We start from the raw sequence: 27,239 nt of genomic DNA, 5'->3' as shown, positions 1-27,239 counted from the left end.
AAATTTAGGAATTTAAGTTGTGATACTGCAGGGTTTAATATAGACCTACTGCAGGGTTTAATATAGGCCTACTGCAGGGTTTAATATGAACTTAAATTGCATACACGACTCACAACTCTACACATTCTAATTCGTAAACAACAATATTCACCATAAGTTCTGATTTTTAAAACATTATTTCATTGATCTAACAATTTTATTTGAAATTTAAGAGTCTTAACATAACCAATAATTTTTCATAGTCAACTACGTCAAAACGCCGTGGCAAAATAAAATAACTTTAAAATCTGTTAAAAAAACTCCTTTTACTTTAATGTTTTGTTTCAAATAAAATCTTCGTTTCAAGTAATCTAAAGTTTCCATATGCTATTTCACTTTTACTTTTTTACTTGCTAAAAGAGTTTTTTTTATAATAAGGGATCATCCATAAATTACGCAAACGCCAAGCTTAACAAAAAGACAAAACAAGAAAGATCAATAATTTTCCCTCGCAAAGTCTTTTATTAAACCAAAAACGAAAATAGCCCTTTAAATCCAATGAAAATTGCTGCAAAAAAAAGCAAATGATCTTTTACTTATAGTTTTTAAATAAGTTTAGCCTTGCGTAATTTATTGACGATCTCTAAGTGATTGCCCGTAACTTTCGCAACCTAATAAACAAAACAAAAAAGACCAAAAGTTTTACCCTCGCAGAACCGTAAGTTAAAATCAAAATAGTGCATTAAATTAAAAAACAAAGTAAAAAGGTATAAGTTTTTAAAACGTGAAATTTAGAGATTTTGAAAGAATTTGAATAAGAATCGTTTGTTTTTATTTAATTTGTGATACCCCTATTAATTTGATGTCTAATGGGAAATCATATTTATAAAAAGTTTTGCCGTTTGATGATTACATTTTTTACAATGATAGCTTATTATTTATTTATTTTATAAATTAAGATTTTTATTGCATTATTAAAGAACTTTCTTAAAAAACAAAATTGAAAAAACTTGAATTTAAAGATAAGATTTCTAAAATGTGTGGTGTACCATTTATTTTAGAAATCTTCAAATTCATTCAACTTTATCATTTTCTTAATTTATTATTATCTTTATATTTTTGAGTTATAAAAAAACTTACGTAAGTTTATATTTAATTTATATCTGTCCTACACATTTTTTTGTAATAAGATAATAACTTTTTTATTTACTCGAAAATTTACTGAAAACAAATAAATATCAAACATAGTAAATATCCAGCAAGTAGACATTTAACAACCGAAACCACCGAATTGTGCAAGATGTTTACGGTTTGTCATGAAGACCTGCGTTTTGCAAATGTGCGTAATATTGCAAAAAATTTGACATTTTCTAAAAAAGCACTGAAACAACATTTAAAATGAGACTTATTTATTTATTTTTTGTCATTTCTTTTATTTCTGCATACAAATTGAGGAAAAAATCACATCAGGGAGTTGCTGAAGGTAAAACTTTAGGGGAGTTTTTCAATATAATTTTGGAGCTATCTAAACTCGTATAAAAAAAAAGTGTAGTATACTTTTACTATAAATATTATTTATATTTTCAAATTATTTTTATGTCAAAATATTTTTTTAATTCACATCATGTTTAGCCCGTCAAGGCATAATTGATGTAACAGTTCTTCAGCCAACGCCAACAGATCACCAAAGTTTAAATCTAGAAAACACTAGTGATGGATTAACCACTGCATCGTTGACAGAAGGAGATATACCACTTAAGATTCATGTAAAACATCACCATAACATTACAAATATTGAAGCAGATGGTCATGAAAGTAATTCAAAGCACGTTAAAGACACAACCGAAACCATTTATACCATCAAAAACTCCGGTACAGCTTTAAATAATCAGGCTAAAGAAGAGACCGATAAAACCATTGACGTACCCACAGAAACAACATCAGATGTTATCAGCAATCATGTTTTAAAGGAGCCTCATTCCTCTAATGATGTACCAATTGAAAAAAATTCTTATTACGAAATAGTTAATGCTGATCGTCCTGTTCAATCAGACGTATTAACATTGTCAAAACAAGTTACTATTCTGAATCATGTCGATACTACAACAACGCCATTTTTAGTTTCAACAAACTTAAATGAAGAGACAAAAATCTCTAGCAATGCTGCTGATGATATTGTAAAAGGCAATGAAGATCCATTTGCACATCTCTTAGAAAAATTAGAACAAGAAGAAGGAACACATATTACAACTGTGCAACACCCAACAAAGAAAATTAATTCGCATAGTTTTTCTTCTAAATCAGCTCATGACAAACTATTAGAAATGGTTAATGAGCTTAAAGAAGCCGTGCAACAAATGCAGGTATTCTCTACCTTTTCTATAATATAGTATATGTTGTTCTTATAAATGTTATATTCACTATATTTCAAAGCCGGCTATTGAAATGCATTTTATAAGTTGTAAAATATTTATATATAGGGGAGACCGAGGCTAGTTGGCCGCAGGGGTAAGTTGACGAACTGCGTTTATCTTTAGAGCCTTTCATCAGAAAGTGACAAAAATTACTCAGAAACTTCCTTATTGACCAATTCATCATTCACTGTAGTACTGTCGGGATTCGCGCATGCGCATGGGAGATATTGAGATTTATGCGTTTTTTGGACAGAAACGTAACTTTTAGAACATCGCTTCCTTTTTACTTTACAAAGAAAATATTTAGTCGTATGAAAAAAAATTATTGTAAAAGTTCCAGTCACAATTAATTTACTATATCCAGTCAGACTTTTTTTCAAAGCTGCCGTTTTTCAGGATCTATAGACTGTTTATTAAAAAAAAAGCTTTCGGGGTTAGTTGACAAATTTTTTACGGGGTAAATTGGCTCATAGCATTTACTATGGAAAAAAATATTTATTTTTATAGAATTTATTTTTTTTTTTTTTTTAATTTTTAACAATATTGAAAATATTTATTCTTACAAAAAAAATTAAAAAAAAATTTTTTTGTTTTTTTTTCCACAGATAAAAAGTGGGCTACTGTTTAAAAAAATTTCTATTAATTTTGCACTTAATAGTGCATTAATAATCATTTTTATAGTTTGCGCTAACTTACCCCGTGGTGGGGTAAGTTGACGCAAATTTTTTTTTTTTTTTTTAAGGGTCCGGAAAGGCCTCAAGAATTTTTTTATGTAAATGAATGCAAATTTTATAAGAAACCCTAATCCATACTCTTTTAGACTACACTTAAGTATTTTAAAAAAAATGTATTGTTAGGGCTACAGAGCTCATAGAGTAAAAACCGAGCCAACTAGCCCCGGTCTCCCCTACAAAGCTTTGGTTCTTTATTATGTCATTTAAAAATTATCCTTTAATAAAGGAAAATTTTTTATTTAATAATTGATTCAATTTATTTAATAAAAATTTCTGAAATAATTGACAATCTGCTTTAAATATTATTTCATTTGAAAAATAAGTTTCTTGTTTTTCAAAATTAGGTTTCAAGCGAAACTCCACAAGTTGTAAAAACATTGTCAACATCAATGATAGATTCGTTAACATCAAACTTTCATCAAAATGATAACAAAATTACACTAACAGAAATTGAGGATGCGTTAAAAAAAGCTATTTCGCACAACGAGCATAAACCTGACTACGAATCATTTGGGCTTCTAAAAAATGCATTTGAATCAGTTGTAAAAGATATTCAAAAAACCCACGAAATAAATCTTGTTAACAATCAGCCTTCTGTTTCAGTTAGTGAAAATTCAAAGATAATAAAGTCAGAGGGTAATGATGTTTTAAATGATAAAGCTGAAGATATTGTAAGTGAAGAGCATATACAAAAAGTTTCTTTGCCATCAACTAATACAATTCATTCTGATACGAACAATCTTGATTTTCACGCAGTACCAGAAGAATCTAATGAACACAGTATTGTTAACAGGCTACAAAACGTTAAAAAAATATTAGAAGAAATTATCAACCTAGTTCTGCATGAAAGCGAAGCACCAATCGATAATGAACACCATGTTGAATCTTCTTTCAACCATCATGAAAAACCACAACAAATGCATATCAGAGTTAAATTCATAGATCTCACAGGTCATGATAAACCATTTGTAGAAAATGGAGCAAAAAAAATGATGGTTCCTACAAGAGTAAACGCAGCAGTGGTACCGTTGAATATCTATAAAAAATCTCAAACTGATTTATCAAAAGTGTTTTTAAATGATATAAAGCTTCCAAAAGGTGAGGAAAGCAAAGCAGTTATTTTAACAAAAACCAACGAAGAGCGCTCAAAAGTAATCGCTTCAATTTACCGACGAGCAATTAAAAGTGTTTTAAAAACTCTTCAAAAAAAAAAGCAGAGCAGCTAAGGAACAGCTGGTTTTATAGTAAAAAGAAATAAAATATTTGGATAGTACTAATTCTTTCAATAGTTTGACAATAATTAAAAACAGACATACATGTTTCAAAAGTAATTATTTGCAATCGTTCAAATGTTTGAAAAAATCTTTTTTAACATTGTATACAACTTCTTTTAAACTTTAATATAAAAGTGATATTTTTAGGAAATAATATCTACAGTAAAAAACTGTTGTAATATTTATAAAACATTTAACTGAGGTCACGAGTAACTGTTACCTATATAATTATGTAGCGTATAGTACTCTATCCTTTTTCTTACAAGATTTAAAAGTTGAATGAAACCATTGTTTTAATTAACAGTTTAGTTTTGTTTAAAAAATGAAAAATATTTGAAACATACTTAAACTTGGGGCATAAGGGGATAATAAAATAAATTATACTGCATTGTAGTTAAATTACAATTTATTTTATCAACTTCAATTATAGCCTACTGTACGTTTTGTCGTTGTGCGGTAAGTTTGAAAAATTTGTGGCTCACCAGTAACAAATAAGGGTCTGCGTCTCGAAATCGTTTTCTCAAAATGAACCGGGAAAAGCGTAATGAGACGAGAAATTTCCCGGAAAAAAATAACGAGACAAAGGAAACGATTATCCCGGAATAAAGTTATAAATCGAGACATAAATTTTTTCTCGGAATTTAAAAACTGTGTCCCGGAATTACGAAACGTTACGAGACAGATCAGTTATATTAACTAGATATCTAACTCGCGCTTTCGCAGTGAAAAAATTTTTTTGCCAATCAATTTTGTTTTGCCAGGCAAAAAATGACGCAATCATAAAAACAAAGCTAACATTCCAAACGCGTGGATTAAGTATTAACAAGTTAAATCCTTGATTATTAATGGGCAGTTGGGCAGATTTGGTTACATTTGGCTGCCAAGACAACTTGGCAGTAACATTAAGGGCCAGACTTGGCGATATATAGCTAGCAGAATAAACTTGCTGTTAAAAAAATGCAAATCATTCACAACAAAAACAATAGCAATTACAAAAGTTTTTCAATAACCAAAAAGTTTAAAGATATATTTTAATTTTTATATATTAGTGAAATTTAATGCTAAAAGCATTCAAGTGTCTTACTTGGACCATTTGTGCACTAAAGCAGGTAAAAACTTTTTATATTTTTTGATAATATAAGAAAAACAGAGACATCAAATAATATAAGACATACCAATTTTGAATGTTATTCATATTTTAATTAAAAAAATAATAATTTTGTTAAATTAGTGAATTACTAAATTAGTATAGTAAAGTTGAACTGACGTTAGTTAAATTGTCCTAACTTTTAAATATATATATAGTTTCATTTTTCGGGAAATGACAAGGCTACACCAGTACTCTCTGGAGAGTTGGCACGTCAACATATAGCTCCTGGATTTTAATTTATTCTTTAAATTTTTAGTGACACTTTTACATCCGGCGCTGTCTGAATATAGTCAAAGTCAAATTGTCAATCAGTCTGCAAGATACCACGAAGCAAAGGTCATATCTGGAAATTTTATGAGGAGCAAAAAATAGACAAAACCCATAATGACCGTGGCATAAGCCAGGCCAATGGTCGGTGAAAATTTTGTGGCAATTTACAAGGTCAATGATGGTAACACATGCGTAAGCACCTACTTCGTGCCCATCCTTGTGAGTTCAAAGAGCTCGAGAAACATAAAGCCGTCCACAAGAGAGATTCTGAATTGGCCTTGGACGAACTTGAAAATATCTATAATGAAGATGAGACTAATGAGCCACAAAGAGGAGATTTAAAAGTGTAAAATGAAGTTGCTTGTAGTAACTTTCTTTTAAAAAGATATTGTAATGATTTTTTTAAACTCTTTATTGAAATAAACGTTTTTGTGTATTGTCTTTTTAACCCCTAAAGAAAAAACCTCTTATTATGACTTATTTTAATAAGTTAATACTCAATTTAAACCCCAAATTTATAAATTTTTAACTTCAATGAACTTTGATCCATACCAATCATTGTTCGTACATTACATTGACAAGGAGTGGACCCTGAACAAGTTTGTCGTTTTTGTCAGTCCGTTCAGTGAGAAGCACACAGCAGACAACATTGCCAAAAAGATCGACAAGTAAGTTAAATTACAAAATGTACTTTTTTACATGAGTTAAGTTAATTGTGTTCAACAGTTAAAGTGATATGCCTGATCTCGCCATTATGCATTTTTATAATCAGTGCAAAGGAAAATTTGTTATTTTAGTGTTTGTATTAGACATAAATTACCATACTGTGACAATACTAGACATTTCAGTTTGCTCTAATTTTTTGTTACTTTTTTATGGTTGTTGCCGATCTGCCTGCATCAGGAACTGTTTCAGTTGTCGTAACTCATGACAATGCTGCCAATGTCAAAGCTACAATTCCAAAGTGCACCTTTATTGACGAGTCTTTGCTTTGTGTGGACCATACCTTAAATTTGGTCATCAAGGACACTGTCGATGCCACCACAACAATAGACCAAGCAATCACTCGTGCTCAAAGGCTAGCAGAAAAGATGCACAAGAGTCATTTGGCGAATGAAAGAATCAAGGCCGAAATTGCAGCTATGAACAGGGACATCCGTTTTGCCATGGAAACCGATTCAAAGGAAAATGTTACAGAGTTGGTCTACAAAAAGTTCATCACTGCCAACAACACTCGCTGGAATTCTACATACATGTGTGTGCAGAGTGTCTTTGACATGAAAGAACCTCTTTTGGCAATTAAAGCAAGGCCAGGCATTGACCCGGCAGATGTTTCATCTCCTGTGTCCTCTGAATTGGAGTTTAAAATCTTTGAGGAACTGTTGCCTACTCTCAAACTGTTGCCAAAGACATCTGAGAGACTTAGTGCAGATCAAAAGCCGACTCTACACATCGTTGTTGGTGGTCTCCACAATTTGCAGCACCACATCAACAGAGTTGAATTGGTCAAGGATGATTTGTCAGACACAAAATGTGGCATCCAAAAAATTTAGAACCTATGATAAAACCTACAAGTACTTGGTTGAAAACCACACCAACCATCATGGCTTAACAAAATCATAGATCAACCAACGGCCACTGCAAAGTTGGAGGAGGAAACAGATTCGTTGGCTCAAGACGTGATTGAATTTCATTCTCAACACACAGCAATTTTGGACAAGTCCGACATTGCCAAGGAATGGGATGTCTACAAGAATATGCATCCCTGGCCAAGGAAAGAGACACAGGAAAATGTTCTTGGGTTTTGGAAAAAACATGAAAGGACTTTACCTCTTTTGGCTGAAGCAGCACGGCGTTACCTGGCCATTCCAGCATCTTCGGCTACTTCCGAGAGAGCCTTCTCTGCAGGAGGAAACATAGTCACACACAAAAGGACCAAGCTTCAGCTGGAAAATGTTGAAAAGTTGCTCTATATCCAACAGAAATATGACTTAACTTTATTTTTGGCTTTTGTAAAATCTTAAATTTTGCTACTTCCATTTATTGTTTCTATGTTTTTTGTTTTAACTTTAAACTTTTAAATTTTTTTCAAACTAAAATATTGCTCAGTTTAAAAAATTTTGTAAATTTCCTTCCAGATTTGTTGTCTCAAGAGAGTAATCAAGCCAATGTTGTCGAATCTGACGATGTGGTTGAGATTCAGCTTAATCCAAAACTGCCAAGTCAGCCGATGTCACAAGCAAGTACGGCCTCTTCTAGAATCTCTACTGCTACAACATCTCATGTGCCAGGTATTCTACTCTGATCACCAGTTCAAGGGGTTCTGCTCCAGCTCCTTTTGCTGGACCACCCAAAGCTCCAACTGATGCACCTTCAACTAGTGACACAAGTAAATGAACTGTTTGACAAAGTTTATAATTAAAAACTTTTATTTATTGCCAATAATATTTAGTTAATGTGCATTACAGGACAAAATTACAAATAAAATAAATGAAACACATGCAAGTTTTCATTTCAATTTTTATTTGTCTTGTTAAGTCTTGGTAAATAGTTTAACTACGATAAAGTAGCCAAAACAATTGTAATGGCCGAGCCCCCCAGCAGAATACTAAATTTCACATTAAGGATTAACTAGTATGTCTCGTTAAGTCTCGTTATGCCCCGTTAAAAAGATGTAAATTCCGGGAAATTGTGAAGCTCCTATTTTGTCCGGAACATCTCGTCTCGGTATCGTTCCGGATTTCGACTGAAAACTGTCTCGATTTTCGATGGCTAATCGGGACAAAGCTTTAAGGATCGTCTCGTCTCGTCTCGATTAAAAAAAATAACGAGACGCGGACCCTTACTAACAAATTAAATAAATAATGTTTTGTTTTAAACTTTTTTTACTTATAAAATTTCATTTTAATTTCAATTAAAAATAAAAGAATAATGTTAAAAGTGAAGATTATAAACAGTGCCAGTTTTAGCACTACCAGCGCCCTTAGCGAGATTTCTACGGCGCCTCTAGCTCAATTTAACCCCATTCGGGTAAACACGGTGATTCAATACTTATGAAAGCTTGGGATTTTATTATGCGCATGCGTCTGTTACATATACTCGGTTATGTAATTTTACATTTACGTGTTCAATTTGTATATTACCTTTCAACCTTGTTTCCTGTTTTTAAAGACAATATTTTAATGGTTGCTAATATTTTGACTCATAAAATGAAATTTTACATAAATGAGTTAGTTTAAGCATAAAATCAATGTGAAAAATATATCTAAACATCCACTTTATTTGTTTAACTTTTAACTGGAATATTACCTAAACTAACACTTTACATAGATTCCAATTATGGATGAAGTAAAATTTTTATGATATTTGGGTTAGTTTTTAATAAAAATATTGTTAATCGTCTCTCAAAAAATTTTAGTTTCTATAACCGATCATTTTCTAATGAAATATATTTTCATCTTTTAGTCAAGAGGTTTTTATAAAATCTTCATTTTGATGATGCCTGAAAAACATCAACAAAAATTATTGAGAGTATGCAGAATTTGTGGAAATTTGACCGGAAAAGACTCTATAAAAACCATCAGTAGGCGGAATAGAATTAATAATATTTTTAAAATAAATATTGTTGAAGATTGTTTAGATGTTCATCCAGCACAAATGTGCTTGAAATGCAATACAACTATGGTGAATATAGAAAACCGAGGTAATAAAACTTTCAATGCTATACCAAAAATTTAGTTAAAATGTCAAGCAAACGAGTGTAATTGTGTATTTGGTAAAGCTGGTCGAAAACCAAAGCCAAATGTAGGATGACCAGAAACATTTAAAAGATGGACGCAAATAAACCTTAATCTGTTTCTAAAATCCTTACCTTTACCTTTGAACCAAGGTCAGTATTTTGAATTAAATTTTCAGCTTAATCCTCATTTAACATGTATTATTTGTAAAGTTGGTGAAAAAATAATGCATCAACCAGTTATGATTAAAGATTGTCAGCATTCTTTTTGTAGCCGATACAAAAAAGAATTTGCTTATAAAGGTAAACTAGAAAATGAAGCAAAATGTCCTATATGTTCAACCTACATCATGGTTAATAGCCTTTGCAGTTCTGTGCATATGGAGTTACAGAAGCTATTGGTAAGTTTGCTCTGCTTTTATTACACTTACACAAAAAACCATTTCTTTTAGAAAGTAAATAAACCTTATCAAGAAAACTTAAGGACTTTAAAAACATTAAAAATTAATGAAATCCTTACTATACTGATAGCATTTCTGTTATGCATAGGTCGGCATTGCTGTCTTTTTTGTGACATCACCAAAAAAAATATCCAACTAGCTCCAATATGTAGAGAGCATGTTGTTTCGCAAAGGTCTTTAAACTCCTTAAACAATAACTTTCATCGTTTTCAAAGTAATTGAGGAAATTTGAAAAATGCTAAATTATTCAACACTGTGATTAATGAAACTTTATTTAATATTCCACTAGACCAGGTAATATAATTTAGCACTTCTGTTTTTCAATCTTTTTTGTACTCTTTGTTGGTTTAATCGTGAGTTTAGTATTGGTAGTTGGTACCTTTGAAATTTTGTTAGGTTGCTGTACCTGCTTTACATATATCTTTGGGTACCTATTTAAAGTTTTTCAACATGTTCGATGGCGAATGCCACTTAATAGATATAAAGCTTGCTGGAGAACTTGCTTTAAAGAATAATATAATTGGTAAAGCTGATTTTGACAAATATGTTAACATGCATCTTCAATCCAATCTTGTAAAAAGTGTTATTGAAGACTGTGACAATAAAATTGCACTTCTACAAGACACAATTTCTCTAAAAGTTGTACGTGAGCCAGATAAAACAGTAGAAATTAGAAACATATATACACCAAGAATAGTTAACGACAAGGTATTTATTATTATGGAATTATGTTTATTATATTACTATGTTTGCAAAAATGTTTAATTAAGTTTCAAATGAAATTTTTGTTAAACAAAAATATTATTAAAAGTTTATATATATCCTTATATTTTAAAATTTTAAATATATATTTTTCTAGATAAAAGAATTAAGTTCATTAAATGAAGCAAACGTACTTGATAAAACTTCAGGTCCCTGCATTCAGCAACTTAATGAAGTGTTGAAGGCTAATAAAGTAAAAAGGCAGGCTTATCATGGAAAATGCTTTGTTGGAAACCATGTTCACATAATGCTTAAGGTTTTTATTTAATAGTATATATTATTTATATTTTTATGTGTTTTTTTATTAGGAACAGTTGTTCTGAAAAGCAGCAATTGAAAAACCTGAGGTCACTTGGAAAAATCCTAATGTGGCTTTCCAATTGTTCATATAAAACCTTTAATTTTTTTATATTTTTTTGTTTTGAACTACCCGATCTTTGCAAATTAGAGGGATTAAAGACCTCCCTGCTTATTACACCCACTACAATTAAGCAGAAAAGAGTAAATTGGTTATTGCAAAAAAAGCTAATGCTTGTTGACAAAAACAAAAATTTTATTTGAATTGATCAAAAATCCATAGAAATCAGTTTAATCTCATGCAAAAGTGTTTGTTTTTTTTTTGTAAAATATTGAAAAGTTATTTAATTTTATAAATATTTTTTTAGCCTCAGCCATGTTAGATTTGTGCAATTCCATTCCAAAACTAATCACAACTCTTGGTTTTCATGGCACTGATATTAATTTATTATCTGTTAAAGTGAGCCAGAATTTTAAGGAGTTATTTCATTATTCAAAATGTCATAAGCTCATGAACAGCTCGCAATCTTTTCAAAGGAATGATATTCAGGAATAAGGTAGGTTTTCTTTTTAAGCAGATTGGTGATTGAGTTTAACACATTTTTGAGCTAATTGAAAAGTAAATTTTGCAAACGACCATGACTGTCTTGATTGCTTTTAGGTAGATATTTGATTAGTATATTTAAAGGAAGTTGTGTAAAAGATTTTCAATAATCAAATTATATAATTTTAGACAGCAATCCGTACGCTTATAGAGTATTATCGGTTGACTTGGCCAAGTGCATCTGTAACTCCAAAGATGCAATTGCTTTGAATCCCATGTAATTCAATTTATTCAGAAATAAGGATTAGACATTGGCGTTTATGGGGAACAAGGCGGCAAAAGTTTACATGCCGAATTTAATAACCTTAATCGTTTGTTTTGGCATATGAAAGGCTGTAGTCGTTTGGAAAGCACGTTGAAAGAACATCTCAGAAACCATCCAAAAGCTAAAGCTATGAAACTAGAAATAAAAAAAAGAAAAAAAAATGCTTCGATCTTAAATTTTATTGTATACAAATTTGTATTGAAAATCTAATTTTTTAATAAAAAGGATTTCTAAGGAGTATATAATTCAGAAATGTATTATTATTTAAAAATAATAGTAATGGTTCCCTATTCTGCACCATTACCGAAAAGTAAAAATAAATAATTGTACTTTAAGTTTTATAGTATGGAAGTATATATTGACATAATTAATACTGCTACTGTTGAAAATTTCTCGGATTTTTAATCAAATAGTTTATAAGGTAGCATTGTGCATAAGAAATGTATCATCAATAGAAACTATCGTAGAACCCCGTAAATTCGTACCCTGAATAAGTCGAACTTTTAATAAGTCAGATATTTAATTTCCTTTGAACATTCTATAAAAACCGAGAGCTTCGTTTAAGGACATCGCTAAGTCGGACTATTATCTATTATCGAACTTCATCTATTCCCCTTGAGAGTCCGACTTAACAAGGTTTGTACTTATATTTGTGTTTAAAAGTTATCGGAGGGACATTTTTTAGTTTTTTAATGAAAAATTACAATAGAAAAATGTTGCATGAAGTTGAAGTATTTTTAAATAAATATTTTCTATGCATTACAAGATTAAATCTTGCATATTTATAGTTTAATTAGTACGTTACACAATTAAAAGTAGATTTTCTTGTTAATATCTTGAGTATCATAAATCTTATAAGTTGTTACTCAATAAAATATGACATTATCTATGTCTGCAAGTTAAGGGCAAACATTAGAAATTCCATAACCGTGGAATCTCTTATACATTTCGAAGTAAATGATTGCAAGTGTTATCTCATAAATTATAAATTCATGTATCTTTTAACATGTTTATAATTACTTAGTTAGAATTGAATGATATAACACCAGACTTTGTGCAAATTTAGGTTTTTATAGTGGTAAGAAATTTTTTCAGAACGCACAAAAAGTATAGAATATATACATAGCTTGCCGTAAAATCATTTTATTTTAGTTAAAAAAATGATCGGCTAAAACAGAACATACAGATTTTTTATGCTTTTTTTACAGAATTTGTATCAATTAAACTTTTTGGCCAAAAAATTTTCAAACAAAAGATATTCTATAGGTTGTATGACAGATGTTTAGTTTTTAAACTTAAAAAACCTTTAATCTTGAACTGAGATATTTTCTTCGTTTACAAACATTCTCATTTATTTTTACGATTTAGGTTAAACACTTAAGGGTATAAAATTCCAAAAATGTATTGTGTTTATTTATTTAAGTGAAATTTGTACCTCATTAATAACAAATAAAAAAACAAATTTTCATTATTTGCCGAAAAATCTTATCGCCATTTTTTTCGTAACTTAATCAAACGTAACTTATGCGCATGCTCACAATAAAATAACAGGCTTAAATCGCCGTGTAAAATAACCAATTAGTTTCGCCCCTTTATATTTGGCGCCCTGGGCCGTCGCCCAACCAGGCCCTACCCTAACGCCGCCACTGATTATAAAGTTAAAATGATTATCAATTAGGACATTGTTGATTGGTGCGGGATGGAGCAGAAAGGGTTTTTGTAGCTTCGGGAAAAAGCGGAGGAATTATTGTATTGAATAGATAAAAAAAAAACATTTTTTCTTCAAGAATTTAAATAATGTATAACATAATGAAAGAAGTGTAAGTACAAGATTTTTTGTAAGATTTGTAATATAAAAGTCCATAAATTTAATTAAATTTGAATGTAAAATTGAAGTTGTTATAAAAGAATTTTAAAAGTTTATATTTTCCATGTTTTTGCCGTTTAAGATTATTTACAAAAGCATCATATATAAATAAATGATTGATGCAAAAAGAAAACAATAGTTAATCTAAATAGTAAAAGGCTAAATTAAATGTGTGCAAATTAAATAAGTGTGCAAGTTAAATAAGTGTGCAAATTAAGGCCAAAATAGTTTCTTGAAAAAAAAACAGGCACAAAGTTATTCCATCCAACTACTCGAGCTTTTCAACTAATCGAGTATCGAATTAAAAAATATTAAAACATTCGAATACTCGAATAATTTATCAAAAGTAATTTTACCTATCGACAAAAATGAAAAAAAAAATGAAAACTCAATAAAAAAAAATTTAATAATTAACAATGAAAAAACACTTTTAAATATTTTTTTAATTTTTATATATATATTAAGAATAAAAGTGAACTGAATGTTTAAAATTTGAACTCGTTCTTCTTTTTGTTTTAACTGAACCTCCTGTTGAGAAATACTCTTTCAGCTGTTTAGGTTGAATGAAATGTTGTTAAAGAGTAATAAAAAAACCTGCAGAGTTGTTGACCGTTTTTAAAAAAAGTCTTATAGACAAATTTTTCTTCAGTTCAATAAATTAATCATTATGGTAACGGCCTAATTAATAGCAATAATAATAATAATACTTAAACTGATTGTTAGAACTTGGTACATCACCAATTTACTCAATTTAGTTGCTTTATCAAATAACTGTTTTTAACTCGGTTCGTTATTAAGATTTCGGATTATTTTAACAAAGTTTTTGGTACCGGATAATTAAGCAATGAATGCTTTGCTTGATATTTATGACTTATAATAAAGAAAAGGTCTTCAAAAAATTTAGGAAACATATGATATTTTAATCTAAACATGATTAAAAGTATATCATAAATATTTATTTGATAAACATTTAGCACACTAAGTTTTTTAAGCAGTGGTTTGGCACTGGTGTATTTATTAGCATTTAATATAAGCCAGCTTGCTTTTTTTTGTAAGATACACATTAGTCTTGAAGAATAAGTACTTGTCCTGACGAATAAGTACTTGTCCTGACGAATAAGTACTTGTCCTGGCAATGCTATAACAACTAATATAGCTATGAATAAATGAAAAATACTTGGATTTTAAACAGCTTTTATTCAACGTATATCTAGTTTTATATATAATTCCAATACATTTTAAAATTTTATTTTCTTAGATTAATGTGCTCTTTCCAACTTATTTGCTTATCGATTAAAACGTCTTAGAATTTAACAAAGTCAGATTTAGAAGTGTCAGATTTAGAAGATTTAGAAAAGTATATTTGCCTTTAGGTGTGTTCAGAGAGAGTTTGTTGGCTTTAAACACTCATAAACATTTTTTGAGGTTGTCAAGTTCGCGGTTCATAGTGGTAAAGATTGTCTTAATGTTATAGTGGGTATAAAAACTTGAGTGTCGTCAGCAAAAAGATTGAAATATATAAACTTCAATCTTTTTGCTGTATATTTGTACTTATTTGCTGTTGTGTACTATAGTACACTAGATGATAAGTAAATAATGCTTATACAATAATAAACAAAAAAGGCCCGAGAATAGGTCCCTGTGGAACTCCGCATGTTATGTTTTCTAGTTTACATATATACAATAGATACACATTGTTTGCGAATTATTATTACTTTAAAGTTATTATTTTTAACTCCATATATTTTACGTTTGTACAGAAGAATATCATGTTTCATAGTCTCAAAGACTTTTGAGAGGTCAATAAACAAGAGGATATTGGTTGTTTTCAAACCCATTTGATATTTCTTTAACTAATTTAATTACAACATGTTCTGTCGAGTGCCTTTTTTTAAATCCGTACTGATTATTATTTAGAACTTTGTGATTTGTAAGATAGTTGAAAAGCTTATTACGCATCAATCATGTAACTATTTACGCTTATTACATGGAAGTATTGAAGTAGGTCTATAGTTAGATAACTTTGAGATATCATCATCTGTAAATATTGGAACCACTCTAGCTAGTTTCAAGAGGTCAGAAAAATTTCTTTATGATTACAGTACTAACAAGCGGCTATTCCATAAAGAAATTTCAGTCAACCAATGAAATCTTTTAAACCTGTAATAAAAACAGACACGGAAATCTTTTTGTAGTTTTCTACTAAACCCAATTGGTGCATACCCGCAGAAAACTTTTTGCACCACCACCCAGCATATGCAAGATTAAGACACAAGGGCAAGATGTGAGGGCAAGATGTGAGGGCAAGATGTGAGGGCAAGACTTTTGACACTCATAAACAGAAGCTGTTTACTCAAGGAAAAATTTTAGAAACCCTTCATGATTAAGTACTACCATGAGGCTATTCCATATAGTAGTAGTAGAAGTTTCATTTATTTCGCCGTTAAGAATATATAAAACGTACAAATATAACAAAAGAAAATGGCTGGAGCAAGGAGAAGGCATCAATTAGCCTTATCACCGAGCCCCATTACAATCGTATTTTACAAGTCCGTAAAATATTAAAAAAACTTTACAAAACGTCAAGTATAAGAAGTTAAGAAACAAAAAAGTACAAGAAATTAAAAGTTAACTTAGTTAAGAAAGATATAAAATGTATAAATATATATGTGTATATGTACATACACGCATACGCACATGACACATACACACATACATGTATACACATATTGCCTCGTATTGTCGTTTTTGTAATAAAATGAATAAAATTCCATCCACAACAACATAAAATATATAAAAGTGTCAAAAATAAAATAAAAACAAGATAATTTACAAAAAGATACTGCATGCTTAGATTAAATAAAACAAGAAAATAAAACTTTTTAAACTTCAAGACTAAATATTCAAAAGTAAACATTTTTAAAGAAGTGTGATAAAGATATTGATATTCTTAATAATAATAATAATAGTTGATTTTCTTCTTACTTTTAGTTTTTTGGTAGTTAACATGTTAAAGTTGTTTAAGTTAAATTATCATTATAAATTTATTTTGATAACTTCTAAAAAAGACTGGCAATATTTAGAATATTACAATCCATATTTACTAAATGATATTTTAAATTAGCTTTGAATAGCGGAAGTGTTTGTTTTTTATTATGAACAATCTGTTTAAAACTTTTCCATAAAAATGGTCCCCAATACTGAATAGAATAAAAAAATAACTTTAGATTAAATTTTGGAGTTACAAAGTTGTTTCCCAAAAATCTGGTGGGGTATTTATGGCTTATTTTACTAAAATATCGACTAAATATTGTTGGAGATAGTATGTGCTTTATTTTATATATGAATTCTAAGACTAAATATATATTAATTTTGTACACGTTTAATGATCCAAGCTTAATTAGAAGTGGCTCGCAAGGCACATTTCTTTGTTGCTCCATATAGGAGTTATCAGATGTGACACAATCCGCAGATAATTTTTACAATTCCACTCGCAGAAGCTATTTTTGACATCCCTCACAGAAACCATATTAGTATCCCTCTTACAGAAAACTAAAAAAAAAAAAAAAAACGGGTATGGAAAACTTTGGGCACTCATCACCAAAAATCTGTTTATGATCTACGAATTAAAAAACTGAAATTCAAATATCAAAATGAATTATCAAATTAAAATTTGTTTTTTTTTATCAATGAATTGTTGTTTGTTTTATTTTTAAACAAATTAGTTTTAAAATACATTTATATTACGATTATAAATTTACATTACGATTTTTGTAAATAAAGTACTTTTTATATTTAACTTTTTATTCTTTACTTGAATATTATTTTTTAAATAAATATTGTTTTTAAATCTTTCCTTAACCAACCAAGAACTTTTATATATTTTACTTTTATATTTTTTAATAAATGAGTTGTAAATTATACGTAATATATATAAATTATACGTATATATAAGGGCTCTTGTAAATACGTTTTATTTTATTTTATTTTATTTTTTTAGTTTTTCTTGTTTTCTTGATTATTACTCTTAACATGAATATTGTTCTAAAAGTTTTTCTTAAACAAATTGTTATTTATTTTACATTTATTTTTTCAATAAATAACTTGTAAAGTATACATATATATTACGATTATTATAAATGCGTACGAATGGGGCTCGTTGATAAGAACTTGACAATAAGATAACTGGTAAAGCGAAGATGGCTAAAAACGAGCCATCTTCTTTTTCCCAAAGTTACAAGTTACAAAGATTATTTATAGATGAATAGATCAGCTAGAAAGAATTTAACAAAGAGCTTGTGCCATTACCCAAAGCTAAACTTTTACCATCAGTGTTGAAAGAAAAGCTGACTGATGAGCAAATAAAAGAACGATAAATTTTACAACTTTTTGATAAAGCTAGGTCTATGAGAGGTGGATGAAGATTTACCAAATTTTGAAATTGTTAGACAAAATAATCAACTTATCAACTATGAACCCAAGGTCATAAGCTTGAGTCTGATGCATTAGTATTTATAAACGAAACGTTACCAAAAATCAATGAAATAAGAAAAGATAATATTGAAAAAAATGGTCAGAAAATATTATTAGTTCTTATTGCCGAAATAAAAAAAGACGTCTTTAGCTGTGAAAACGTTCGTGATGAGGGTGAATTCTTCAAAACTACAAAGCAGACTGCATTTCTGCAATCTCATATTGCCTCAATTACTAATATAAATGATATAAAGAATATGCTTAAAAAAGCTCTAATTAAAAAATTTGTTAATGAAGGATCCGGGAGGCATTTGAGCCGCTGCATATTATTAAATATAAAATTTACTAGATGCAGTCCTTTTCGCAAAAATAGCTACATTAAAACACCAGGATGCATCCCAAAGCGTTGTGTTATAAATGTAAAAAATACGGAAAAAATAGATGCTTTGAATGGGCTGTTCGTAGCGCATTGTATCTAATTAAAAAGCATAATGAGCTGAACTTTGAAGATATTGAATTTTCAGTTAAAGTTGCTGATATTTAAAAGCTTTTAGATAATGTTTTTCCGTGGGAAAAAGGTTTATACCCCCTTTACATTAGAAATCAAAAAGAAATTGATATTGATTTTCGACTCGATCAAGATGGTTAAAAAAACATGTTCGGATTAAAAAAACTTGCTGGTATGTGTTACTAAAACAGTAAGAAAGAGGTAGCAAAGTACACTTGTCGCAGATGCCTAAATGTATTTTCTTAAGATGATTTTTGGAAGCTCACCTAAACGATTGTCTTGAAATCGGAGAAAATGCTTAGTAAGCTGTAATGCCAGAAAAGATGAAAGATAATATCAAAGCTATCAACAATAGCCATTTTTGGGAAAAGATGATATGTGTTAATTTTACAAACTATTACAAGCAGATGCAAGTGCCGTACATAATCTAAGCTAACTTTAAAGCATTAAATGTATCAGTAGAAGGCGTTCAAAACAATCCAACAAAAGCTCTACTCTATTAATTACAAAAGCACTTGTCTTGCAGCTTTAACTATATAAAACTTCTTAGAAATGGTTCTGCCGAAGCTTTAACCCTATACTGTGGTGAAAATGCAGTAGAGCACTTCTTAGATAGTCTTCATACCAAATTGAAAAAATTAATTCAGGTTTTTAAAAAGCCGGAAAAGATAAATAGGTCTGATCATCTAAAAATCTTCAGTAAAAATCTTGGTAAGGGTAAGGATCGAGATAATTGTCATATTACTGGAAAATATCAAGGTGCTGCTCTTAAGGAGTGTAATTTAAAACTCTTTATTAACCAGGCATTTCAAAGGAACCAGTGCTTTTCCATAATTTGTGGTGGAATTAGTATGCCTTAAAACGTTTAGCAAAAGCGAATAATCCGGAATGTCTAGATTACGACGAAATCAAACCAAAAAGTTATATATCAAAACTTCAAAATGTTTTAATAAAATATTGAGTTCAAAACTCAATATTTATACAAAAATCAACATAAAGTCCAATGTTTTTTGTCTGATAATACAAACTAAGAATATTTTAAAATTTTTCATCTGAGCTTTAAATAAAGCTCTCTTTATTCAGATAATAAAATTTAAGAAAAAAATCAAAATTAGATTTTGAAAAGGATTTCTTTAAACTCATGAATAATTCTGTCTGTGACAAAACAATGAAAATTTGCGAAAGCGTATACGCGTTGACCTTGTTTATGGAAGCAAAGAAGATCGATTTAGAAAACTTGTAGTTGACCCAGCCTACCTATCACATAAAATATTTGATGATGATCTTGCAGCTATATCCACAGCGTAAAAGCCAGATTAAAGTTGAGACCCATTTAGGTAGGTCAGGCTATCTTAATCTTAGCAAAAACCTTATTTTCAATTTCTGCTATAATCAAGTTAAATATAAATATAACAAGAGAGCCCAGGTGCTCTCAACAAGTGGAGACTAAAGATATTTATAAAGATATGAAAGAAAATAATAGTTGTAATGATTTTAGTGAAAACCATTCATCCATGCTTTATTTATTTATTACTCAAACAAAGAAGCGTTTGATTTTTATGTAAAAACCATGAATCAGAATGATCGAGATATGACGAGTTATGACAAGATGAATTATAATGATCGAAAATTTGTAACCCCCTCAAGTTGAGGGGTGTTTAAACTTTATATGGTCATAACTTTTGAACGCTGAGAGATAATGCTATGAAACTTGAAATGTTTTTGCGATGAATATAAATTTAATTGAGAATAGCTAAAAAAATTATTTTATTAACTAGTTGCTCACACGTTTGGGGTTAGGAGGGATGAAATGTTAGGGCTATTTTGGTCCCAGCCTCCAATCGTAGCAATTTTTTGCAAAGTATAATTATTTGATATAAGTATAAACATAAAAATGTTTGGAGTTTTCATGTCTGAAAGTTATGTAACTCAAACATCAAAAAATGGATCACTGCCCATAGTCGATTAAATCAATTATTCGATTTTTAAAAGTTGACTAATTTCAACTTTCAACAAGTAAGTTTTAGTCGATTTATTCGAAGTCGATAACAACACTAATAAAAACTGGCTATAAAATTGAAAGCATAATAAAATAAATTTAAAAATTGAATAATTTATACTGACAAAAATAAAAATAAACAATGGAATGATAAGTATCATAAAAGGTTCTTTACGAACAAATAAAATAACAAACCTAACGGCGTATTTTATTTGTAGATTATTAATATAAAGTGAAATCAATAAACACCATAAAATATCTTTTATAGACAAAGTAGATACCAAATATAAAAATAAACTGAAGATTAAAAAAAAATAATAATAAAAGCTATATACAAACATAATGTTTTTAGAAACATTTATAAACAAACTTTGTTTGCCCTGACTTTAGCAATGTCTTTCATAAAGTGATCGTTTTCAATTGTACTTAGAAACTGGTGTTCAATTGCTATAGTGACAATTAGGCCGCCCTAAGAATAGTTTGGTTGTTGGTAATCTTCAATTTAGAAAAACCTCTTACTCCGATGGTCACTAATATCGGGAAGGTAAGCAAATTCTCATTGATACATATAAAATGGAAAGATGTCATCCAAATGGTTTTTTGTAATATAAAATAATGTTGTTTCGAGGCAGCTATATTTGGACCAGAGACGTGGTGGCCCAGTACGAGGGTACGAGGACTTGTACAGGGCCCTGATTCTGGCTCAGAAAACTGGGCCCCCAAAAATAAACTGGGCCCCCAATCCTCAAAGAGATAAAATTATTTTAGTTTTATAAGTTTCTTTTAGAGCATTTTTTACAACATTTTACTTGCTTTCACGTCGGTTTGTTTGTTTGTTTATTTGGTGTCCACGCAAAACAAACACTAGGTCAGCAGTAATAATAAAAGAAGTACGCTAAACTTTAGTTTGGCGTAAATAAAAAAAATTGTTAAGAAAAGTAATTAAAACAAACAAAAAACAAAAAACTTTGTTTAGCGTAAACAAATAAAATCACTGTTGAATAGTAATAACAAAAAACGTTGTTGACCTGAAATTGATAGATTTTTTACTGTAAAAAAGTAAGTAATGCTTAATAATTTACTTATAAATAGTAATTAAAAATAATAGTTAAAGTTTTTAAAGTAAATAAGTAAAAAATGTATATATTTTATCAACGTAGAAATATAACAAAGAAAGCTAAATATAAAAAAGAAAGCTGGAAACTAAAATTAATCGATTAGCATGGCTTGCTTGAGAAAGAGAACGGAATTTTCGAGCTAGAGCAAAAGAATCAGCTGAACAACGAGCATCTCGGCTAAAAAAACGAAGAGAACGATATGTTAAAGCAAGGGCGGCTGAAACAGAAGAAGGTAGACGCAGACGTATTGCTAAACGAAAAGAATACCGAAAACAAGCATTGTAGTGAGGAACGATTAAGCAATATTCTCCTCTTTTTCTGATGAAATTAACCATCCCATCAACAGAAAAAAGGTAAAATTGTTTTTGGAAAGTTCAAAACAATAAATATATAAAATGCATGAATTCATTTACTTTGCATTGATAAATATGGTGAATATATGTTTGATAAATAAAATTGTGTGTTCAATAAATTTTTGTTATTACTTTTCTCTACTACTCAATATGCTCCAGTCCACTCCCTATTAGTCCATGGAATTTATAAATACTACTACTATTTGTAGATTTCTATGGACCTATAGTAGTTATAACTCAAACGAAAGAAACGAATGCCCTGGTTTCTATCATAAGACATATTTTTGATTTTATTTTTATTTATGTTTCAGGTGAAATGAAGGGAAAAAAAGAAAGAAGCAACATGGAAATACAAATCTGGTGCTGAAAAAAAAGCTCAAAAACGACAACATTAATTGAAAGCAGCTGGTAATGATCCAAAACAATTAAAGTTAACGACAGGTTTTCCGTCAATGCAAGTGCCACAAATACTGAGAAAAGCTGGGACATCCCTTACAGCAACAGAGAATGTAGAATTAACATCAACATCCATTGTGAATATCACAAGTAATTAAGTGAATATCACAAGTGAATATCACAACTGAATATCACAAGGGAATATCACAAGTGAATATCACAAGTGAATATCACAATTAAGTGAATATCACAAGTAATTATTAAAACAGAGCCAATAACAGAGATTAGTGACCAATTACCTGTACAAGAAACAGAAAATAATCAAGATGTCATAATTATAGCAGATAAAAGAGCAGAACCACAATATTTAGAAACATTCAGAAACTGAAACATTTGTAAAACTGAAAGAGTGACTGTAGAAATGGGTAATTATGAAGTGCCTGTAACTGCAGCGGCGGACCTAACTTGATCAGAAAAGATTATCAGAAGCAACTAAACAACGCTGTAAATGTCAATGAAAATGATTCAGCTAAATTTCTAGACCTGAAAAATGCAAAAACGATTGTTAAAAAGCAATTTATTTTATTAGGGCCAAATCAGCCAACAAAACATTCAAGGTTATCTAAATATTACACTGAACCAGTTAAAGTTAATGACATTAAAATTGTGCAGAAAAAGTCATGGCTCTCTCTATTACTAGAAAAAAAATTTTTCATTGTTTGTTTATGCTTTGGATCAAGAGAAAACACAAATTCTTTACGTGATGAGTTTGATAATAGGTCAAACTTAAGTCACATCATAACAAAGCATTGCACCCAGAAAAACCATCGAAATGCTGCTCATGTTATGATGAAGTGCTGAATGAAAAACTTTCAAATATTCGCAGTACTTAAAAATAATCTGCTTGAAGGGGTGCTAGAATAACGGATCTTTCTAATTATACACAAAACAAGCTAATTTATACTATGACACAGATAGTCAAGAAGAATATTTTAGAAGAGGTTAATAACTCATTAAATAACTATTCTTTTCACCATCAGCTGATGGCACCAATGATATTACACTCTGTGAGCAAACTTCTATTGTATTACGTTATGTTACGCTTGCTGCGGAAGGGGCCGTTGTAGAGGAACATCTGATTTCAATGGTTGAAACTGAAACAACTACTGGTAAATAAGTGATACAATCTAATATGAACTCAAATCAAATAACGTAGATATTCAAAAGTGTGTGGGTATGTCTTTTGATGGTCGAGCAATATGCAAGGAATAAACAAAGGAATTGCAACACACTTGAAGCAGTGTTCTCCCATTGCAATAAATATTTATTGTTGATCTCATTGAACAAATCTGGTTATGAAAGCTTGTGCAAAATCTGCTGTTGTTTCTGTTAACCTTTCTGGAACAGAAAACAAGCCTGGCGATGTGCAGAAATTAAAGACTTTCCTATACAGAAAGTCAAGGAAACGAAATAATATATTTAAAAAATGCAAATCTCTTCTTGAGGATGTGAATCAGTCTCTTGAACTTGTTGCTACCCACAGTGTTCGTTTCAGTTCCTTACAAAATGCTACAGACCGACTGCTGACACTATTCCCTGCAGTAATCGATTGCCTTGAACAAATTTCAAATGACATAGAATTTAAAATGAATATTCGAAGTGAAGTTCAAGGTCTTTTAGCCCGATTTCAGTCATATGAAACAGTTGTGATTTTATGTCTCTTCAAAGAAATTTTTACTTTTTATTTTATAAAATTTTTCAAGGAGAAACTCTTGATTTTTCTATTGCTATAATTTCTGTTGTTGTATCACTGGAAAAGCTTCAAGTACTAAGGGACAGTACTGACCAAAATGCTATTATATCTGCTGTTAAAATTTCAACTGAAGCTCAGCTTGAACATCAAACAATTGTTGAGAATAGGACTCGCAGAAAGAAACGACTAGGCTTCAATGAAACATAATATGAGAAACTTACTCAGGCTAAAGATCAGTGGCTGGCAGAAGTGTTTTATACTGTAGCGGATTCAACAATTGCAATTATTTTGGATAAATTTTGTTCACACTTTTATTGAAGAATATGAGTGAAGATATTAGCCATAATTTTCATAACTCTTATTCATAAGAAAAAATTCAATTAGTGTTTGAAAAATTCAAAACTGGTATTATTTTAAATGAATTCACAACTGAAAAGGTTGATTTTGTGGAGATCTACAAAAAGGCTACTGAGAAGGATAACAAAACTTTGCCTTCTTTCCTCACCATATACAATTTTATGCTGAAGACTTTGATAGATGCTGTATTCCACTCTGTTGCAGTTCTATACAAGATATTTAGTAAAATTCCAACAAACTCAGCAGAGTGTGAGAGAATTTTCAGCAAACTGAAACTTGTCAAAACTCGTCTTGCACATTGGTTGACATAAAAGCGTGTTGGGGATCGTGTTCTCTTGTCAGTGAAACATGAGAAAATGTGGAATTTGACTTATTCAGGCATAATAAAAAACTATGCTGATACAAATGAGCTACGTAATGTTTTGTATCCATAAAAAACTTTTTTTAGTATAAATACAATTTTCCTTTAACGCTTATTTGTCTCTCGTTTAAAGTACTTCACCGGGCCCCTCTTCTGGAAATTTGTAACTGCTTTTCAGGTGTTACCACGTCGCTGATTTAGACAACATTGGAGCTATGGATTGTAATTTCACAAAACAGTTCATTATAACTGACATCACTCTTGTATTTTCTGTCAAAACTGGTTGTTGGTTTTTGCCCATTTTTCGGCTTTTTCATGTCATAGAGAAACTTAAAATGTTTCAAATGTTAAACATTTGAAATTTGTGATTTTCTTGACAATGCCCATAAAGCGGTTTTTTTTCAAAACCATCAATCTTGGAATCTAAAGTTGATTCATTGACGGCAATGTCAATGTCATCAATAAGGCATTGTCATCAAAAGTCAATATCATCAATAAGCCATTGCAAAAGTTCAGTGGCATCTATCCTGCTTTCCTAACGAGTTTCATGAAGAGGTTTTACAGTCAAATTGTTTGCATGATTTTTTAATACACTCCACCTATGCCTTGATCCAGAAAAATCTATAAACCTCCTGAATATTGCTAAAAAAGTTCACAGCTACAGTGTAGGAAAATGCTGCGTCATTTGGAACAAGGTTTAGTAATTGGCTTTTACAAGAAAAAAAAATTTCTTGGGTTTAGGTCAAGGATCCTTTTTTGTACGCCGAAATTCTTTTCCTTCATGTTTGATCCATTATCGTAACCTTAGCCACGCATATTTTTTAACAATATTCCTCTTTTTTAAAGCTTTTTTAACAAGTAAGCAGCCATCTTCCGCCCAGATATATCTGAAACTTGAAAAAAATCCAAGAAAATGTTATCTCGCAATTGTCATTTGTTTTTTACGACTTACGTCAGGAGTGTAATAAAGAATTATAAAATAATACAAAGATTTGTGCAGTTTACTCAATATATGCTCATTAATTTTACAAAAATATAGACCAATAAACTCATTTGAATTTGTTTCCTTAAATAGTGTACATGAGTTTATTTAGCAGTTACCTTCGATGTTTAGTAAAAATAATGCCAAATTTTGAAATATGTTCAACAATTTTTTAAAGTTTCCATTTTTTCATTAAAAACATTATATGATATGTACCGTATCACTTGTATCATGAAAACTGTATCACTTGTACCATGAAAACTGTATCACTTGTACCATAAAAACTAAACCTAAATTAGAAAGGAACTGCACTATACAAACAAGTCGTTTCTGTATACCAATGGTCAGTTTCAACTTGAATCATAAGTTGATGTTTAACGTTATTAGTGTGGCCTAATTGCAATCTTGTTCCAAGTTCTCTTTAGCTTTTCCATAATGGAAAGTGGAGTTGATTATTTTGCCAATCATAGTAACTCACTTGTTCAAAAAAGAAATATTTCATCTCCGCCAAAGAGTTTTCAAAAAAAAACTAATTTTTTTTATATTGCATATATGTTTATATTTAGTCAATTTCTGTCAATGTCTTCCCTATTTGGTAATTTAGTTTTGTACTTGATAACTTTGAACTTTGTAATGATAACTTTCGTCTGCCTGAGCTACTTTAAATAATAAAGGTGTTCTTTTTAACCTGTTCTGGTCCTTTTTCAATAACAATTTGCGAATGTCATTCGAGGTTCTGGCAGACGACTTTCTGCAGTCTTTGTAGTCCAGTAATGGTGACCAGAAAAAGTTCTTTTAGTTCGCAAACATATTCTTCATTAACTTTGAGGTTTTCAGAAGTCTGTTAATGTAAATAAGAGAAAAGGAGAAAATAGTGATCTTAGAGGAACTCCACAAATTATATTATGCAAGTTTACTTGTGATATTAGATCAACGTATAGAAACTACTTAGGTTTTTTTAAATAGGTTTAAAGTCAGTTTAAAACACTATCACCTATACCGTATATCTTTAATTTATTTAAAAGAACTTTGTGATCAATTGTATTTTCTTAAGTCGATTAAAACCCCAACTGTATATTGGGAACTTTCAAATGAGTTAGCTATAGCTCAAGTAAACTGGAGAATT

At 30.0% G+C, this 27,239-nt stretch overlaps 2 protein-coding genes across 4 annotated transcripts; both read left to right on the top strand.

Moving 5' to 3' along the window:
• The first annotated feature begins 991 nt into the window (after positions 1 to 991).
• On the top strand, positions 992 to 4,702 carry LOC100200621 (uncharacterized protein PF3D7_1120600). Its single transcript, XM_065788865.1, has 3 exons — positions 992 to 1,462; positions 1,612 to 2,342; positions 3,472 to 4,702. Exons 1-3 carry the CDS (start codon positions 1,378 to 1,380, stop codon positions 4,351 to 4,353), a joined length of 1,698 nt encoding a protein of 565 aa, XP_065644937.1. The 5' UTR covers positions 992 to 1,377; the 3' UTR covers positions 4,354 to 4,702.
• A 4,201-nt stretch (positions 4,703 to 8,903) lies between these two features.
• Positions 8,904 to 12,199, top strand: LOC136075499 (uncharacterized). 3 transcript variants are annotated; one of them, XM_065788864.1, is made up of 8 exons: positions 8,923 to 9,191; positions 9,287 to 9,710; positions 9,832 to 9,958; positions 10,107 to 10,312; positions 10,415 to 10,726; positions 10,878 to 11,036; positions 11,446 to 11,634; positions 11,811 to 12,199. In XM_065788864.1, the coding sequence occupies exons 5-7, from the start codon at positions 10,469 to 10,471 to the stop codon at positions 11,458 to 11,460; spliced, it is 432 nt and encodes a 143-aa protein (XP_065644936.1). In that variant the 5' UTR covers positions 8,923 to 9,191; positions 9,287 to 9,710; positions 9,832 to 9,958; positions 10,107 to 10,312; positions 10,415 to 10,468; the 3' UTR covers positions 11,461 to 11,634; positions 11,811 to 12,199. The 3 variants fall into 3 exon arrangements, with proteins under 3 accessions (XP_065644935.1, XP_065644934.1, XP_065644936.1); XM_065788863.1 differs by having other exon boundaries at positions 8,904 to 9,191; positions 9,287 to 9,958; XM_065788862.1 differs by having other exon boundaries at positions 8,913 to 9,958.
• Positions 12,200 to 27,239: the final 15,040 nt, after the last annotated feature.

Source organism: Hydra vulgaris, chromosome 01 (assembly GCF_038396675.1).
Source record: "Hydra vulgaris chromosome 01, alternate assembly HydraT2T_AEP".
Taxonomy (NCBI): Eukaryota; Metazoa; Cnidaria; class Hydrozoa; order Anthoathecata; family Hydridae; genus Hydra; species Hydra vulgaris.
This window is presented reverse-complemented; position numbering and strand designations above follow the sequence as displayed.

Excerpts from the sequence above, each read along its gene's own strand:
- LOC100200621 (XM_065788865.1), top strand. The coding sequence starts at position 1,378 with ATGAGACTTATTTATTTATTTTTTGTCATTTCTTTTATTTCTGCATAC. Across the intron at positions 1,463-1,611 it reads ACATCAGGGAGTTGCTGAAG|CCCGTCAAGGCATAATTGAT; the intron begins GTAAAACTTTAG and ends CATCATGTTTAG. Across the intron at positions 2,343-3,471 it reads AAGCCGTGCAACAAATGCAG|GTTTCAAGCGAAACTCCACA; the intron begins GTATTCTCTACC and ends TTTCAAAATTAG.
- LOC136075499 (XM_065788863.1), top strand. The coding sequence starts at position 10,469 with ATGTTCGATGGCGAATGCCACTTAATAGATATAAAGCTTGCTGGAGAA. Across the intron at positions 10,727-10,877 it reads CAAGAATAGTTAACGACAAG|ATAAAAGAATTAAGTTCATT; the intron begins GTATTTATTATT and ends ATATTTTTCTAG.